The sequence below is a fragment of the Ruditapes philippinarum genome, unplaced genomic scaffold (assembly GCF_026571515.1).
Source record: "Ruditapes philippinarum isolate M1 unplaced genomic scaffold, ASM2657151v2 ctg1320_1_1_1_1, whole genome shotgun sequence".
NCBI classification, from domain to species: Eukaryota; Metazoa; Mollusca; class Bivalvia; order Venerida; family Veneridae; genus Ruditapes; species Ruditapes philippinarum.
The window spans coordinates 5999-25865 of NW_026857134.1; the positions used below are offsets into that span (position 1 = coordinate 5999).

Genomic DNA, 19867 nt, shown 5'->3' on the forward strand with positions numbered 1-19867 from the left:
GATCTTTCACTCAGTATATCACTCGTACATATACTGTTTTGCCTCATATTTCCGTGGTACTTAACACTTTAACATAGACAACAAAAGTTAGAAGAATAAAATTCTGGAAAATATGTTGAATAATGTAGGTAAGACATTTCAGTTACATCATAGTTTATTCCTTAGTACATCTATACCTAGCCTTGTTTGAAAGTGGGGATTTTCTCTATAGCATTTATCAAATATCTTAATGGTTGTTTAACAAAGACAATTGTCTTAAAAGGTACAAAAACAAAAAGTAAAATGTTGAAATAATTTACTTTGCCCCTAATCTGAATAACATAGTAAGTTTTCTCAGTTGTATATGTTACATTTCCAATAAAAATACAATAAAAAAGTGTAAGTAAAACTCCTGGCAGGTGCATGTAGTCTATGAGGCAGTTAAGACTGTTCATGCCTATTACCTTGAAAATATGGGTACCACGGAAATATGAGGCACCAGTAAATACTATTTTTTCCAGATGGTAATAAACAATGTAAAAAGAAAAACAACACGATCAATATGTTATATACTTTATTTTAACATTTCAATATACATATACATGTATATGTATTTAAAGTGACATTATGCTCATTTTCCCTGTGGAGATGCGTTAGAAATATATTAAAAAATTAGCTATTATATATAATTGTATTGACCAATTATTAATAATAAAAATGTGTATGTTACAATATAAAAGCTACCTTAATTATAAAAAGACTGACCCACTCTTGTTACCGATACATTCTGGTGATATTAATAATAGAAATTTCAGTCGATCACGTGCATTGTTTACACTTGGATGTTGAACGTTGCAAAATTCAAAAAGTATTTTTATGCGATGTAAAAACATATTTATATTACATAATTTTATATTTATGTTGTAAAATAATTATTTATGTGGTAAAATTCCGCATTTGTATTGTATAAAACTATTTATGTTCTATATTTATAGAATATAAATGTGTAATTAAAGGGAGATACAGGCAAAATTTTCATGCCTTAGTTTTGAATTTTTCATTCATTATTCTGTAAATGCCCTCAAAATGAATATATTTGACAGTCAAAGGAACAAAACTTTTCTCCATATAAAGAATAAAATGGTAGTTCCCTAACTTGACCCGTGTGGGTCAGGTTAGAGCGATAGCATTTCACAATAGTTGTCAAAGTGAACTCTGGAAATGTTAAAGAACATGTCAAATGAATGACTTAGGCTTGTTTTAATCATACAATATCCACAATATCTGTTATTGTAACTTCAAGGGTTTGTTCAAATCACCTGACTTGTTTTAAAACTATTTGGTGATTCTATTGGCGTCTAAATTTTGTTCAACATACATAGAAATATTTACGCTTCAAACCCAAAATATATAGAATTTAAACAGAAATTCATGCTGAAACTTCAAGAAAAGTCATTTTAGCGTGATTTGAGTGCATATGATCATTTTAATATTTTTGTCATTATTTTGCCTGAATATCCCCTTAAAACAAAAATATTTTTACAATATAAATATATAGGTTTTGAATGTAAATAAAAATATTGAACATTAATATTTTTATACAATACAAATGCGGAATTTTACCACATAATAATTATTTTTTTACAACAAACATATGAAATTATACAATATAAATGTACTTTTATATCACTTAAAAATATTGTTTGAATCACACGCCATGTGGATGGGCATAACGTCACTTTGTGTAAGTAGGTGGTTAATATTTCTTAAACAAATGCTAAGAGTAAGTTAAAGAGCATTATTTTGTTTTTTCTGCATTATTTTTATAGAGTATTTGCCTGCACATTTTGAAACATTTATTCTTTTTATCATGTAAAAGTCTATGACGAAACGGCCTGCATGTTCAAATTTTTGATTAGCAAAAAAAATTTAAGAACTTTAACATTTGTATAACATATATATATATACTGATTTTGCTTTGATACGTTCGGCTTTAAGAGTTCAGGACGTAATGAGAGTGCATTGTACGGGCACTGTACCTTAAATTTCCACTGATTAATGTGTTGATAGTGCCAAATTTTTATTATTTCTTTGCATGATAAAGTAGATGACTTTATTAAAACATTTACAAGTATATGAAAACACTGCTGAATAAGACATACACTATGAAGTAGCATTAAATGTATAGTTCTTGTAATATTTCATGGATATCAATTAAGCTGCACAATATGTAAAGTATCTTAACACTAGCTAAATCACAAACGCCGCCACTGTTTTAGTTTAAGCATAAATTCATAAACTTTACATTCTGTGAAACTTCAATCAAATACATATTGTATAGCATTCTTTGATTTTCAATAGTCAACGCAGTGTTCACAAAAATATATAATAAGACAACACTTTACCTTTGTGGAATAAGCGATAGGGCAATTTATCGGAGGTATATACCTCTGCAAGAGGTAGCTCTTGTTTAAAAAAAATGAAATCCAACTTTAGTCTCTAAACTACTTTATGTTCAGATTTTGGATCGTGGGTTGTTTCATAATCAATGTGAACAAATGCTCTCTCAACATTAATGAGACTTTCGATCTTCTGTTGAAGGGGTTCTGCTATATCGTGAGCCTCTCTTAACGTCATTTCCGGCGGAAGAACTATGTCTACCTCTACAAGAAAACTGTGTCCGAAATGAAAAGCCCTCACGGTATCAACCTTTTTAATTTTCTTGTGGTGATCCATGCATATCCATGTAACCTTGCTGATGAATGCCGTCGTTGCTGTGTGACCAACAAGGAGTTTAATCTGATCTAAAGAATTAACGGTAATATACACCATGAGTTATACGGGATTGAATAAAAGATACACACTACTGGATGGCAGATCCATGTTATACCATGTTTAGTATACACGATAGCAATTCATGTTATACACAATTTGTATCCATGTTATACACGATAGCTACACACAATGGCCAACCATGTAATACACGATAGCCAATTATGCTACACACAATGGCCAACCATGTTATACACGATAGCCTATTATGCTACACACAATGACCATGTTATACACGATAGCTGATAATGCTACACACAATGGCCAACCATGTTATACACGATAGCCAATAATGCTACACACAATGGCCAACCATGTTATACACGATAGCCAATTATGCTACACACAATGGCCAAACATGTTATACACGATAGCCAATTATGCTACACACAATGGCCAAACATGTTATACACGATAGCTGATAATGCTACACACAATGGTCAACCATGTTATACACGATAGCCAATTATGCTACACACAATGGCCAACCATGTTATACACGATAGCCAATTATGCTACACACAATGGCCAACCATGTTATACACGATAGCTGATAATGCTACACACAATGGTCAACCATGTTATACACGATAGCCAATTATGCCACACACAATGGCCAACCATGTTATACACGATAGCTGATAATGCTACACACAATGACCAACCATGTTATACACGATAGCCAACGAAACTTTCACAAATTTTTGACATTTCAAAACGTTTTTCACATATGCGAAGAATTCGTCTATTGTAAAATTTGTGGTTCAACAATACCATGTAGACTTCTTCTGTACATTTGAATGATTGAATAACAAAAATAAAAAGCCTACCCCATCCAGTTATGATCCAATTTACAATGATGTAAATACTGATTAAAATTGCACCAACAGGATCAATATATATGAGACCGGAGGCGTTTACTTGTCCCTGCATTTCCTCAGATCCTTAAAGTGTAAATAATGTTTAAATAGAGTAAATCATACTATATAATGACAATTAATTACCATTTTAAAACACAAATATGTATCTTTAATTGGCCACTTGATCTCAAAGTTTACAAGAAAAAGACTGATTTAACTTTTGATCAACTACAGTATTTCCCTATAATGAAATTGTACATGTTTTAATTCTAGAAAATTTTTTTCCCCATAACTTCCAAAAAGGTAACCAAAAGACAATAGAAACAAATTTTAAGAAAAAAACATCATTTTTTAGGCCCTGTCCCAAAGCCGGGACTGGGGGGGTGTTTTCCCCACTCCCCGGCCAAAACGTACAATCCCAATTTTATCACGCAAATAATGTGATTTTTGGGTTGAAAACCCCCTAAAAACCCAACCCGTTTCTCTTAGGCGTTAGTTTTGGCTTTCCCATCTCAATGAAATGTTTAATCTATGTTCTATGCTTTCTAAAATATTTTTAAAACATCGCCCTTTAAAATATTTTACGTTTAAATCCATTATTCATGATAAATGAATGAAAATTGGGTTGTGGGAAATAGCCCCAGTGTATGTTCTCATTCTTATTTTAAGAAAGCAAGAAAGAAAAGTGTTTTTTTTTTCTTTTTGATAATTATTATATTCAGAAAGGCAAGATATACAACGTAAAAGTCTTACCTACAGTAGCACTTGCTATACCGACTGTAATCCAGTTCATGTTCGGGGGTGACTGTGTCTTGTTGATTAAACCAAATATTTTTGTAAACGACTCCTTAATAATTTGTAGAGATGCCACGGACATAATTACAGCTAAGATGACGATAGATAGTGGTTCCAGTTTTGTCCTGCCTGCAATCAGAATGATAACAATAATTCTATTTAATAGTCATTGTGAAAAAAACTCTATTTATAACATTATAACATACGGGAAAAGAAAAACATTTAAACTTTTTTTAGGTAGGGTAGGGTAGGTAGGTAGGTAGGTAAAAACAATAAATGCTTATCAAAATTGAATATCAAATTAGTGTTAATTAGGAATATTAAAATTTACACTATTATTTAGTATTAATCAAGATTTAAAATTATCGGTCGGTCGGTCGGTAGGTATAGGTAGGTAGGTAAAAAACAATAAATGCTTATCAAAATTGAATATCAAATTAGTGTTTAAATAAGAATATTAAAATTTACACTATTATTTAGTATTAATCAAGATTTAAAATTATTTCAAAAGAAATTTCAATTTAAAAAAAAATTGAATGTAAACAAAAAATAAGAGGTCTAGTTTATACATACAAACAGAAATAAATTAAATCTGAATTGAGCTGAAAATGTGAGACCTCTGAACTTATCCAACCACTTAATATCTCTTACCTCAGCAATATTCAATCTTTAAAAACAAATGACTTTTGACCAAAATCGGAATTCATTAGCGACTTGTGATTGAAGATAATCAAGAGCAATAATTCGGAACAAAAATTGCCCGGTTAAATATGCAAATAAGCAGGGGCATCACCTGAATATATAGATATTGAACATGTGACATTGAGTTTTGTAGTCCACTCTATTAATCTATTTTCAACCGGTAACTTTTTGACAAAAGAAAATTGGTATTTATCAATATGAAGCCTATCACCAAAGATTCAAGCTTATTTTGGTAGACCTTAAGTTTGTTATACAAAAGGAAATCACACTAGCAATACATAATCAAAGTGACACTGGTTCATAGACTTACCCAATAATTTGAAGCTTGAGTCTTGAATTTGCCTTCTAAATGACTGACATGAACATTAAATCAAAGATAAGGCTCTGACCAATGATTGATTCGTATAAATGGCTTACTGTATCCTGATATAATATTATGCTGGCCAATTCACGTGGCATTTTAATTTGTTATTATCTGACACAATTCAGTCATAAACTTACCGACAATAGCAAACGGCCATTTTTTATCCTCCGCTTCTGCGACGAATATTCCACCGCCGCTGCGATGGATCCACCGCTAGCTTTGGCCAGTGTAATTAGGGTATCATACCTTAATGTCAGCATTCGTACATGGAAATTTAATACTTTTAATGTAAATCCATTAATTAACAATATACATATTTTTGAAAATATTTCACCTTGAGGATATGAGTATCTGTCAGTCTTCTTCACAGCTCTTGTAGTAACCCATATAACAACGCCGGAGAGTAGATCCACTGAGCTATCCACCAGACTTGATATTAGAGATATAGAGCCCGACAGTACTACTGCTACAACTTTAATGATTAACAGCACCTGTGATTACATAATTTCTCATTAAGTTGTTTGTGTGCATTAAAACATCAAATTGTTTGTAACTTTAAACAAATTATTAAAACATCTAGCGCGGTGATTAAAAGTTAGCATCGTTATATTTCATTTACAAATGTATTACTTGTTCAGAGTGAACAGTTTATTAAAAAAACATAATACAAGCCAAGTTTACACAGTTCACAGCAAAAGTAGCTTTTGCATATATGCTCGCTTTCTTCCTAAGCATATTTTCTTGTTCAGCATTCCCCATCGCATCATCTAGATCAAGCCGAATCTCCTCATACTGGTTAATTAGTTCGTCCTGACTCTTGTAGAAAGATCTGTAGTTATAACAGTACATCTCTATTTAACCAAACATATCTCATAATCTGTAGTTATAACAGTATTTTACAAAAAATATCTCATAATCTGTAGTTATGGCAGAATATCCCTATTTTACCAAAAATATCTCATATTCTGTAGTTAAAAATCTTATTACCAAATATATCTCATAATCTGTAGTTATAACAGTATTCTACCAAACATATCTCATTATCTGTAGTTATTACAGTAAATCTCTTTTTTACCAAATATATCTCATAATCTGTAAGTAACAACAGTATTTTACCAAACATATCTCATAATATGTAGTTATAACAGTATTTACTAAGCATATCTCATAATCTTTAATTATAACAGAAGATCTCTATTCTACCAAACATATCTCATAATCTGTAGTTATAACAGTACATCATATTTTACCAAACATATCTCATAATCTGTAGTTATAACAGAAGATCTCTATTTTACTAAAAATATCTCATAATCTTTAGTTATAACAGAAGATCTTTATTTTACTAAACATATCTCATAATCTGTAGTTATAACAGTAGATCTCTATTTTACCAAACATCTCTAAATAATCTGTAGTTATAACAGAAGATTTTTATTTTACTGAACATATCTCATAATCTTTAATTATAACAGAAGATCTCTATTCTACCAAACATATCTAAATAATCTGTAGTTATAACAGTACATCTCTATTCTACCAAACATATCTCATAATCTGTAGTTAACAGTAGATCTCTATTCTACCAAACATATCTCATAACCTGTAGTTATATTTTCTGTTATTATCTCTATTTCACCAAATATATCTCATAATCTTAATTAACATCATTTATGATCTCACTTTGACAAAAACAAATGTTACATAGAAAGACAAAACACACAAAAATGGAGAAAAGTTTACATCAACAATCTATTTTTTTATTTCTATTATTAAATAAGTACTGTATAGAATAATGCTGAATAAATCTTGTAAACTGTAGTGTTGTTGAAGGGATATAAAAGTGGGCTAGTGCACCATTTTTGGTGCATTAAAGTGTAAAGATATCTATGTCTGCTGCAAAAATTATTGTTTGGATTTTATAAAAAAGAATACTTCTAAAAACGCTTGTATAAAATACATATTGCCAATGCTAAATGGATAAAATCCTTTTTAAAATGGCAGAATATTTTGTTCCGGAACATTTTATTCTGTTTACGTATAATATTCATGTGTGTGTCATATAACGTATGGTACACATTTTCAGAAAAATAAACCAATATAATTTTACTGTTGATGAATTTTATAAAATAAATGAATTGAAACTGGAGTTGATTTTTATATTCAAGCTTACATAAAAATAGTTCATAAGATATCTAGCTCTATAACCTTCAACATCTGCAGAAATCCTCTGAATTCTTAAATCCCTCACCTTGTGGGCTCGAGCATTAAATGTGGCCTCGTACTTCTACAGATGTTAATGCACGAAAAAGTTGCTTGCAAAGTAGTTCACGTATGAGACAGTTATGTTTATAAATGAAACTTTCGGGCAGTTAGTTTTGATTTGCACACCGACAGGGGGTCGAACGTATAGCGGTGCGATACTCCTTTAAGCGAGGTGATTTCATGCGATACGCCCTAATGGCGGATTTACCCGTGTAAACACACGTCAGAGTGAGTGTTTTTTTATTAAGTATTTCATAAATTTTCGATTACAATTGCATATTTTGTATTGAGGATGTGAAGATAGGACCGACACACATTTCATCAAAATTACAGAGGCCTTAATTCATAATTAAAAAAGTTATTGAAGGTAAACTGACGGCAACTAATTTTGGGTCGGTGAATAAAATTGCTTAATGCAAGATTTATATTAATATAGTTAATTTCTTTTTCTTCTTTATTCTATAAGAGTAATCATAATTGAGTTGCATAGCAAGTACCTTTGTGCTTCGATATACATAGACGCTAACTGGTCAAAATATTTAAGTGTACGCTGGATTTTGGTGCGATAAAATAACTGTACGCTGTTAAAGGTTCGATATTTTTCATTATCACATCTGCTGTACATGTTTTCCTATGATTATACTAAGATATCTACCATATATGTGCCCGTTTCCGGAATTCTAAAATCTTCTTCTTTCCTTAAAGATTTACTTGAAAAAAAAGTTTTGTATAACCATCTATATAAGTGTTTGAACTTAATTTGAATAATTAATAATAATTATCCTGTGATAATTAGGAGTTGGAAAAAAGTAACCTTTACTCTAAGATCTTAGATAAAAGTAGGAATTTGACCAAAATATGTAAGAATGAATTTAAGAAACAAATTAAAAAAAATCTTGTATAAATTAACTCACTTTCAAAGCAGAACATTTCAGAAAAATAGCTGTTTATATGTGATATAAGGGCTGTTTTACTTCATGGGGTTCTAAGATCTTTTGTACATGCTGCTGTTAAACTCATATTTTTTTCATATTATAAATAGAATTGAACATTTCAAACAACCTATAAAATACAGTGAAAGTACATTTCACTGCTGTTTTAGAGATAGAGACTGAGAACCAGGTGGTAAAAATCTGTAGGTGGTAAAATTCCTTTCTAAAATGTTGCTTAGAACAGGCTATTTTTGTAGTGCACATAATTGTGGCTTGTCAGGAAAAAACACAAAACTACAATTTCAAAATTCAGTCAGTCCTTGGACACCAAACAGCTCAGTGTCTTTCTTAGGAACAGCTGATGCTCACATGTGCAAATACACAGTTGTAAATGTTGCAGAGCAATTAAAACATTACAAATTGATTAACAAACAAAACTACTGCCAGATAGTTAAAGTACCACAAGTACAAATGCTGACACATATGCAAATAAACAAAAAGCTATTGAGTATATATAATATTAGAGTGAGTCACACTGCTTATGGAGTAGTATATAAATAACATGTGGGTTTTTGGGTTACAGTTAAAATATCATCCCAAGGAAAATACTGTTAGCCAAGGTGTTAGCCGAGGGAAACCGTATTTTTAGGAGTAGTATATAAATAACATGTGGGTTTTTGGGTTACAGTTAAAATATCATGCCAAGGAAAATACTGTTAGCCAAGGTGTTAGCCGAGGGAAACCGTATTTTTAAAGGGTTGATATTTTTAGTGTTACTCACAAACGCTTGTGTGTTATTTTTTTTATTTCCCGAACAGATACTGTAATCTATAATACTTTTATTTACATAAAAAAAAAAACACTTGCCCAGATTTTATACTGTTAAAAAGTGCTGTTGGCCTGTAACAGTACAAATCTCTTGGTACACTTGCTTTAACAATAAGAGTAACTCCTAGTGGAAATGAATATTTACAAAAAAAATGAGGGGTAATGCTATACATTAAATGTTGCAGAGAAAGCCTAGTTTTAAAAGTAAAACTACTGGCAGATATGTTAAATCACTAAAAGTATGAATGATTTCATAAGCAAATACACAAAGCTGTTTGGTATACACTGGTTATGGAGTAGTATAGTTATATATTCAAAGCGACAGAGCTAATGACAAACATCAGAATTACTAAAATACAATGATGTGCTCTGTATATAATATATAACATCCAATCCATAGAGGAAATCAAACCAGTATTTTTTTTTTATAAATTTCAAGTTCCATTGCAAAAAAAATGGAAGAAACAAAACGAATATTATCGTGACTATTGATTATTTGATAGAATTTTAAATTTCTGTGCATAACTTATCTCATTTTAATGATTAACCTTTGTGAGAAAAGAATATTTAAATTAACTATATCATAGTATAATACATTAATTGACACTGTTGTTTTAATTGACACTGTGGTTTACATATGATTAACATGCAAACTCAAAACTTGATATTTCATCAAAATTGAATAAGAATGTACTGTAATGAGGAAGTTGCTACAGAAAAACATACCAACATTTGTGCGTACAGTTGGTTTATCGGACCAAATATTTGGCGTACAGTAAGAAAACTGGAAATATTTTATATATTTTCGGATAGATATGGAAAACTACTCTTGTATATCGTTTTGTTTTTAAAAATAAACATGTTGGGACTTAAGCTAATCGAATATCTCGTTTTAAAACAACTGATACATTATTCGTTTGCATGTGAATATCAGTTTGACGGTTGAATTTGCAGCAACAAATACCTCAATAACTTCCTCAATTCCAAAAAATTTAGTATTTTATTTTGACAATCATGCACAATTATAAGTTCTGATCAGCATGCACAATGCTATTCTTCAAAAAATTACAATAGACAACAAATATTTGGGAAAAAACATGCTCATACCCACTTTCATTTTCGCTTCCGTTCGCCATTAGGGCGTATCGCATGAATTGACCTCGCTTAAAGGAGTATCGCACCGCTATACGTTCGACCCCCTGACCGAGTTATGAATGTTTAAAGAGCAGACACAGCGCGTGCTCGCATGATTTTATCCATTTATGCATATTTTCCACACATACATATATACAATATTACAGGAAGAATGGTAAGAAAATGTAAGCTAGAGACTATGTTAAACATAAGGAAAGAGTATATAGCGAATAATATGTATGCAGGAATGAACATGAGTGTAAAAAGGAAAACATACACGTGTGAGAAGCACTGTATATATACTGCACAAAGAAGAACAACGTGCTCAAAAGCTATTGTGAACGGACTGTATTTCGTGCAAAAACACGGTTAGAGTTGTATAAACAAAGAAGTAATGTTCCAGGCATAAAACTTTTTTCAAATTGTTCAAGGAACTTCATCTCTGTTTAGCATGACAACAGGAAACAAGCTACATTATCTGGTGGGTCTCTACAAAGTTTGTTCTAGTTAGGTCTATAGCCGTAATTGGCCACATCCCCGAGAGTTATGGGTTTTCCTTATAATAATGTATAAAGTATACACTGAAACTTTTCTGTTCTCAACCAAAAAAGGCTAGATCTTAGATATAGATTTGGCATGAAATAGTGGCCTTTTGTTTGGTTGACCGCTACCAAGTTTGTTCAAGTTTGTTCGCCCAGAGGCCATATGTTTTCCTTTTATATGTAGATCTATGTGTATACAGTTAAAAGTAACAAATCATCTCCCCTGAAACATCAAGTCACGAAATTTGAGCTTAGATATTTGACATGTAACAATGGCTGTCAATCATTTTACAGTCACTGACTTTCCTTTTTCTTAACAACCAAAGACTTCCACAACAACAAAATTAACTTTCCTGAGCAACCAATAGACTCCATGGCAAGCAACGACGCCTCTTAGCCATCAGTTACTCAAAATAACTTTATAAACTACTCATAGCAACCAGTGAGTTTCTTAGCAGGAACCAGTGACTTCCATAACAAATACTGACTTACATAATTATCAGAATTTTCCAACCATTGACTCAATAGCAAACAGTGACTTCCATAATAACCATTGACTTTCATTATCTTCTTACGGTAAATATATTATTTATTAGATGTAAAATTCCAAGGCTCACTGAAAAGGCTTAAAAGGTGAATTATTGTTAAAATTTGTGAAGTACATGTACCGTTAGTATTTAATGTATACTAGTGCGTGGATAACAAAGTACACTATGTGTATACATATGGGGGAGAGTATGATTGTTGATTTGTGCCGTGCCGTATTCTCGTTCACAAAGTGACCACTTTGTCATATTTTACTCCCACACGCAGAGCGCCCTAGACGAAAGCACGGCAAGGTGATCTCAGGGATGTGTCTCCTTTCGCTCCGCGGGGCCAAATACGACATGGCACAAATAAGCCACAGTAGGAGAAAATGAAGTTAAAGCGTTTGAGGGGGAAATATATCATTTAAACAGTAACAGAACCGTTTGAATTGATTTCTGTACATAGTGTAGGCATCTATCAGGTCGTCTTGTTTTTTATATAATGATCTGAAATCAGTAAAAAAATGTCGTGCTATACATTACTTTTTTTGACATATCATTGAATACTGGCGTTGTTACTTAAAATGACATTATGCTTAGCAAAATGTTAATTGCAAATGTAAAGGTTAAAGACAAAATAACATTTTGCCAAAAATGTTTTCAATTTTATACTTTAATAGGCAAAGCTAATAAGTAACTAACAAAAAAACCCAAGGAAATATCATTTCTATAAATAACCTCCGAAAATAATCGGTAACGTTCAATTGATAAAAAGAGCGGGACAGTCTTTTTAATTGTTACGTAGTTAATTATTTTTTCATTATCAATTATTGATCGATGAACATTTTAATATTCAATCTTTTGAAAAATAAAGCAGACTTAGCTCAGATTGAGAGCGAATTTTTAGCATAATGTCACTTAATCACGTGGGTGGGAGGAACTGTTACACGAATGATTAGAGTTCTTATGATAACTTGTTCGGAGTTCTTATGATCACAGTCACGGAGTTCCTGGAAAACGTACAGGATTTCTTCGGAAACCCTTTATTATATACCGGAGAAACAACACGTAAAATGGTATTTTTTACCTTTAAATGGGGAGTTTGATGTGTTAAATGAAACGTTGATTATTAAGCTCGCCTTACATATTGTATTATGTTTCAGAAAAAAAGCTTTTCAAGCTATTTTTCATCGCCTCTTCTTTAAAATCTTATAGTTTTGAGTGAAATTTCCAAATTATTTGCTGATTGGTACATATTGACCATTTCATTTGTGTTCTTCCACGTTGACATATTTAATTACCTATTAAATTATAATGGAGAGTTGCAAATGTAAAGCCCAGCCTAATAAATTTATAACTATGTATAATGAGCTAACGTAAAATTTCTAACAACGTCAACAAAATTAATATTTATGTGTATTACCCTACGATGATTGCGCGTGCGCGAAAAATAATGCTTGATATTAACGATTTATAAAAAGGAATAAGATATTATTAAATATAAACACGCTTTAAAAAATATTTAATGAATGATTTACGTAAGAAAGCAAATTTATTTCAGTATGCTAAAAAATTTAATAGGTTATACTAACCTCATTTGTTTTGAAACTTTCCTTTGCTTACGCTTTGACCCCTGACGTTTTGAAGTAAACTCTTCCAGCGAAAGTCTCCATGTATCACCAGAGATGACTGTTGATAAAATTATTAATAAATATTGTTATTGGGAGAATTCAAAAATGAAGTATTTGCACATAAATGTTATTAATTTATTATATTGTAGTTTATGTACTGAAAATAAACCTGCAAATACACTTAAAGAATATTCATTTTAATTCGTTCACTACAAAATAAAACGGAGACGGCTTAATTTAGTTCTCGGCTTTAGTTTTCCATAAATTTGAATTTGTTTTCTGTAAAAGTTGTGAAAATATTACATCATAGAAGAAAAATAAACTCAATAAAACCTGAGTCCCAAGAAGAACTCGGCTCTGACCCGCTGTAAAAGGTGGGATTATCGTACTTCAGCTCATTCGCAGTGTGTACTGATTTGTTTGCCAACTGAAAGAAATAACAATACATGTATTTTTGTTTTCTACACACATTGGGAAATCATATCAGTAAAATTATGTCTCTCAAAATACTGTGTGTTTAAATGTAAAATGAAATGCTAGAATTGTTTACGTACGGTATCACTAAGAAAACTGGTTTGAACTGATGATGAAAAATACATAAAAATATACCGATTTATGTTGGTTTGGCTTGTCCCCAAATGAAAGGCTCCTTTTGAAATTAGATTTAGGTGCAACTGGTTTACTTTTATCATCGAGGTTTGTCCAACAAGGGTATTGTTGTTTATTGTCAATGTCGATGGAATTCTTTTCTGAACTAATGTTTTCTAAAGGAATTTTATTATCTGACTCCATATTATTATTGATGCTGTTGTTTTCGTCAGCAGTATTACGGTTGTCTGTTATATTAGACATTTCAACGCAATTATCCATTGGAAGATTGTGGTCTGCATTCTTCTGCTCTCCCGATCCATCAAATGCGTCATTAATAAAACATGTGTCCCGATTTGCTTTGTTAAGAAAGGACTCATTCTGAAAGAATATTATCACATTATGAATTGAAATAACATGTTTATACAACTCACTGTAATAGCATTTGGTTAAAAAGGGTTAAATATCGAAATGCAATAAACTTCAATATGTTATAAAATGTTAATATTTAAAACGATATCATTTGTTTAGTTTTATCTTAACATAACAAACATTTTGAGTTGCGAAACACTTTTATTGAAGTCCAGCAGTTAACATTTACTGAAGATGCTTGGCAAATTTCGAATACGAATTAAACGTATTTATACACTAAATGTTTACATTTATTGTTAGCTACTGGTCATATTTTTATTTGTTTGGGTCGTCAGACCAAACAAATAATGGTAGCGAAATTTCAGAGTCTAATGCTGTTAATTGCAAATGCCGAAAGTAGTCCACTTTTTTGAAGCGGTTACTTCCCTTTATATGTACACTAACGCCGAAAATTTCAGGGGAGATCACTGCGTAAAGATGGTCAAATACAGGCACATTAATTTTCAAGCAAAATAATTCCCGAATGGTCGAAGATTTCTAATATTGTTTTATTGTATTTTCTGAAGACAAAGCGGACATTCAATCTCTGACACAGAAGTTTACGACGAACCTAACAACAAGTAGTTCTCAAAACAGCTTAAAACTAGCGATTTAAAAGAAAGAAATATTTTTATTTTGTTACAAGTATCCAACAAAGTACAACGCATTCAAAGTTTAAAAATAGCATTGGCTTATAGCATTGTCAATAAATGCACAATCACAAATTACGCGGATGAATATGATTTTATCAATGAAAATACTATTTTTAGCGATGTCGATTACCGAATACTACACAGACCGAGTAGTGGGATATATAGATTCTACATGTCGGACTGTTTGGGCGAGAAGATTTTCGCTAAATTAACTACTTCAATTTTAAACAACAGGTTTATCCTGAACAAAATACCTCGAAATTAATAAGGATTACAAACCCGAAATGCAATGGAAGTTCTAAATTTAGAATGACTTGTTGTTATTCAAATGTTGATAGTATAACTTCTCCGTCGTGCAGTGGTAACGCGCTCGCTTCGTGAGTGAGAGGTCTTGAGTTCAAATCCCAGTAGAAGAAACTTTTCTTTTTTTTAATTCTTTTGTAAGTGTCTTTGTTAAGGAAGTAGTCATGATATGTATAGGATATTGACCGAGTACGAGGTCTTTCCTAAACAGAAAGATCGATGTACGAGGCCGATATCCAACTTACACACCGTCAAACTATATATATATATTGGCCTGAGGAATGACTGCTCCAAAGCATTTGATGTAATGCACAAATATTATTTTTAACATAACGCATAAACAGGTAAGTTTTTTTTAACGTTTTGCTAAAATACAATATATATTTTGTATTTGACTTTGCTTTTCCCTTTAAGATAATAATGAAAAAGCTAAATGTGCAATTTGTCAATAATAAAGTGAATAGGTCTGTAATGGAAGATATGTTTAAGAATGATTAATTATGTTGATAGTATTTCGTATCAGACAATGCAGATTCTATGACATTTGCCCTCGGACAGTTGCCTTTTCGGACGTTTGCCCCCCCCCCCCCTCTCTTTTTTTTGCTGTTGTGACTTGTCACTCTCGTGTACAGATTTTTTGTATGCCAATGGAAACATAATTATAGTTCATTTATTTATGGATGCTATTTTGACTCTAACAAATTTGCGCGATATTTTTGTGTTTTTAAGCACAATGAATTTTTCGACAATAAGCGATGAATTTGGGTAGCAAACAATTCAACAATAAAATATTTTAACATTTTTTAAAACAAGGAGGGGGCACATGCCCGTCCTTCCAAAGATATGAGGGGGCAAATGACCGCTACTGCAAAAAGGGAGCAAACTTCCGAGGAGGCATCTGTCCGAAGGGTAATGTCCTGATACCCAGAATACTACGAAAAACTTACATATATATGTATATTGATACATGACTCGAAACTATATTTTATATAGCAGATTATAAAGTGCTCTAGATTAAAATATGATCGGTCATCATAATTTTTTTACACTAAGTCACTAATAACTTTATTAACATTTTAAAATCGTAAGTATGTATAGTGAGTTTCATAGATATAAACTTGGAGCATCCATTTTGTTACATTGTGAACTTCATGACAGAAGAACCACTTAAATAACTATTACATTGAAAAATGACGCGATTAAATAAATAATTAAACGTGTCCTAACTTTGATATGCTATCCATTATTTTTATAGAAAGATTTAATATAGGGATGTTGGAATAATTATTGCTAAGTGCATTCAATAAACTTTATCTTGTTTAAAATATGTATCCGGATTTTGTAAGACAGGAACATAAATGACAATCATTGCCATTTTATTTCAATTTTTGATTGCATTTCATGTTTTCTTTGTCTGCGCATTGACAGGTCTATTTTTCCACGTTTATTTCATGACCGGGTCTGTCTGACTAGAACAGACCCGTGCACGTGCAAAAGATAGACCTCAAAACGGACTTTCTTTTGTTTAAACAGGTCTATCTGAAAAATATAACCCTGTCACAAACAATAGAGGAGGTGTGTAAGCAAGGATAAAGTGTAGCTGTCGTAAAAAATGAACATAAATGATATTTTGATGCAACTCTAGTTATGCAGAATTCCGTATGTATCAAACTCTGGTGCCTTGCAAAATGAATTATAATACATAAAAATAAACTTATACAGGAAAATACATACATATATACAGTACGATTTCGATTGCAAAGATCAGAAAATACCACAGAACTTAAGCTTGCAGCCCTTTGATTCTTTATAAATATACATGCTTATAGTAAGCTCCAGGATTATTTACATCTGTGTTAAACAACAGTTAAAGTCGTTACAAGCCATAATTTAGAATAATATGGGTTTTCTTCAGGCCGTTCACATATAAATTCACCGTGGCTGAAGGGTTTTCGCGCTCGCTTAGGAAGCGAGAGGTCTGGAGTTCAAATACCAGAAAAGGCAACTCATTTTTTTTTAAATTGTTTAAGTCAAATAAACATTGGATTGAATATCAGTGTTGCAATTAGTCTTATAGCCAATTTACTACAATTAAAACGCTGGAAAGCATTGGTGGAACTATACATATAATCTCACAACCTGTACCTTTCTTTCATTTTGAGACCCAAACAAATTCAGCGCCTTCTGTGCTTTGATTAAATTAATGGCGCGAGTAAATAAATTTTGGTTTAGCTGCCAAAGTCATATTGTAAATTAAATTAAAACAACAACACCTTGAATTGTTACAATCTGATGTTCCCCGCTATATACCCATATATACATGTAAAAACATATAATATTTAGGAAGCATTGTTATAAATACATATGTAATATATAGCTCTTAACGAATATAGCTCTCCGTTGAGCTTTGAAGGAGCACATTTATCATTCATCATATATGTCAAATATGTGACACAGTTGTCACACTACACAAACACAATCTTCACCTTAAGAAGTAAGTGTTCGAAATTATTTTTTCCAATTGCAATTGCAGTATTTCAAATGAATCGTAACATTTACTTTGGAAAATCGGTAAACTGTTTATCAGTCTAGTAAATCGACTGTTCATAATTAAAAGCACTAAGCCGGTTAAAGTTTATTAGTACGTATTTACTGTATTGATATATAACCAAAAAAAAAAAAATAGGTGGTTGAACCGGGTGATGCTCACCGATAATGTTTTGGACACAGAGAAACTACTTTTGTTGATATCTCTTGTAGTTTCAGAGTTATGTCCCGGACAAAGTTCACAGTGTAAAAATGAACAACGGGCAATAACTCCAATATAAGGCATGGAAGAATTACGTTTCTTTTGCAAAGCACATCTGCTCAATGAGATCTATCTACCTACAAAGTTTCTTGTTGATATTTTTTATAGTTTAAGAGTTATATCCCGGACAAAGATCGTAGTGTAAAAAAAATGAACAAAGGGTAATAACTCAAAAACAAGAAAAAGCAGAGTTACGGTATTTTACACTGCAATATTACTCAACTACAAAGTTTCTTGTTGATACATCTTGCAGTTTCAGAGGTAATTGTTATATTCCATTTTTTTTGGCAACAGCGAAAACAACTTTAAACGGCTGCGCTCACTAACATATCATTTTATCTGGGTTTTCCATCTGAAACAAAGGTGAAAGGGCACAAGAGAGGGAAATGCAATAGTATGTTTTTACTGATTTCTGTTACAAAAAAGGAAAATAATGAAATTGCGATAAAACAGTTATAATATATGAAACTCGTAAGTTACGAGGGTATAACAGTGGCTGGGGCGACAATCTCGGGATGTTTATGCTAAAAAACCAAAACGTCTCGGCCTCGACATTTTTTTTTGACAGAAACATAATTTATGTCGATGTCGCCCCAGCCACTGATATACCTCCCTAATTACTCGTTTCATATACTATAACTATTACATAATAATTATGTAAATGACTGTCATTTTAGAGCAAATTGACATGACAAATTCTATATGTATCCAAATCAAACTACTGTAAGGATTTTTTTACAACTAATATATGTATATCTTTGAAGATTTGAGACTTATTAGATATTCCACACATGGGCACTGGGTAAATATTTGTTTTTTAGTTAGTGCTCTGTTTGAAAGGATGGAGTATGATTGTGCATATGTAGACATGTTTAATAGTCAGTTTGTAAACTTAGTCATGTTGCTTTATCTGATGTGAATTAAGTCATGTAAAGAATTATAGCCAAGGTTAATATAGACATTAATTAAACCTTGTGAACATGAAGCCGTATAATTACATAAACAACAATTCCCTTATATCTAATGTCAATATATTATTATCTAAATAATTATATCAGAGCATGCGCTCATATAATTCATTTTTTAAATATATAGCCATGAAATTATATCCGATGTGAATTGTCAACTTTCAAATGTTGCAAATATATTAATACAGTAGATAACTAATAGCCATAAAATAACAAGAACAATTTTAATTACTATTCAGATAACAAAGGAGTAATTATCAACGTTACGGCGCATTTCTAAAACATCAAATAATCAACACGAATTGTACCTGGAGATAAACAATATACTTGGAGAGTCTACATCCAACGTTATACGAAGACAAATCTGTTGGAATTTCAGTCCTTTTCTTTCCACTGAACATTTTTTATCCAAACATAAGATATGAAATCTAGCCACAAACTTATGCAAATTTCATGTTAAACAGTCAGCTTAATGCACATCAACTTAAGCTCGATGGTCAATATAAGGAAATTCGTTAATAATGAAAAGTGACCATATCAATAAAACGTCGTTCAAAAGTACACAGTAACAGCCTCGAGGACGTAACAAGTTTTTCGTCAACTATTTACAAGCGTTCATATATGTAAACTACTGTACTATATCTTGTATCTAAAAGCTTTACAGACTTTAAACAAGATCTTACGTAAAAACATATTTATTGCATGGCTTTGAGCTTTTTCTTTGTTCTTTTCAACACATTATAC

The 19867-nt window shown here is 31.5% G+C and overlaps 1 protein-coding gene across 1 annotated transcript; it reads right to left on the minus strand.

Annotated features, from left to right (window-relative positions):
• Positions 1-539: 539 nt before the first annotated feature.
• LOC132748890 (uncharacterized) lies at positions 540-19605 on the minus strand. The gene is made up of 11 exons (XM_060738555.1): positions 19432-19605; positions 14001-14360; positions 13725-13818; positions 13353-13449; positions 12202-12267; positions 6214-6361; positions 5867-6023; positions 4395-4595; positions 3901-3912; positions 3642-3755; positions 540-2783 (listed from the first exon to the last, which is right to left on the minus strand). Exons 1-11 carry the CDS (start codon positions 19522-19524, stop codon positions 2479-2481), a joined length of 1647 nt encoding a protein of 548 aa, XP_060594538.1. The 5' UTR covers positions 19525-19605; the 3' UTR covers positions 540-2478.
• Between the last annotated feature and the right edge of the window lie 262 nt (positions 19606-19867).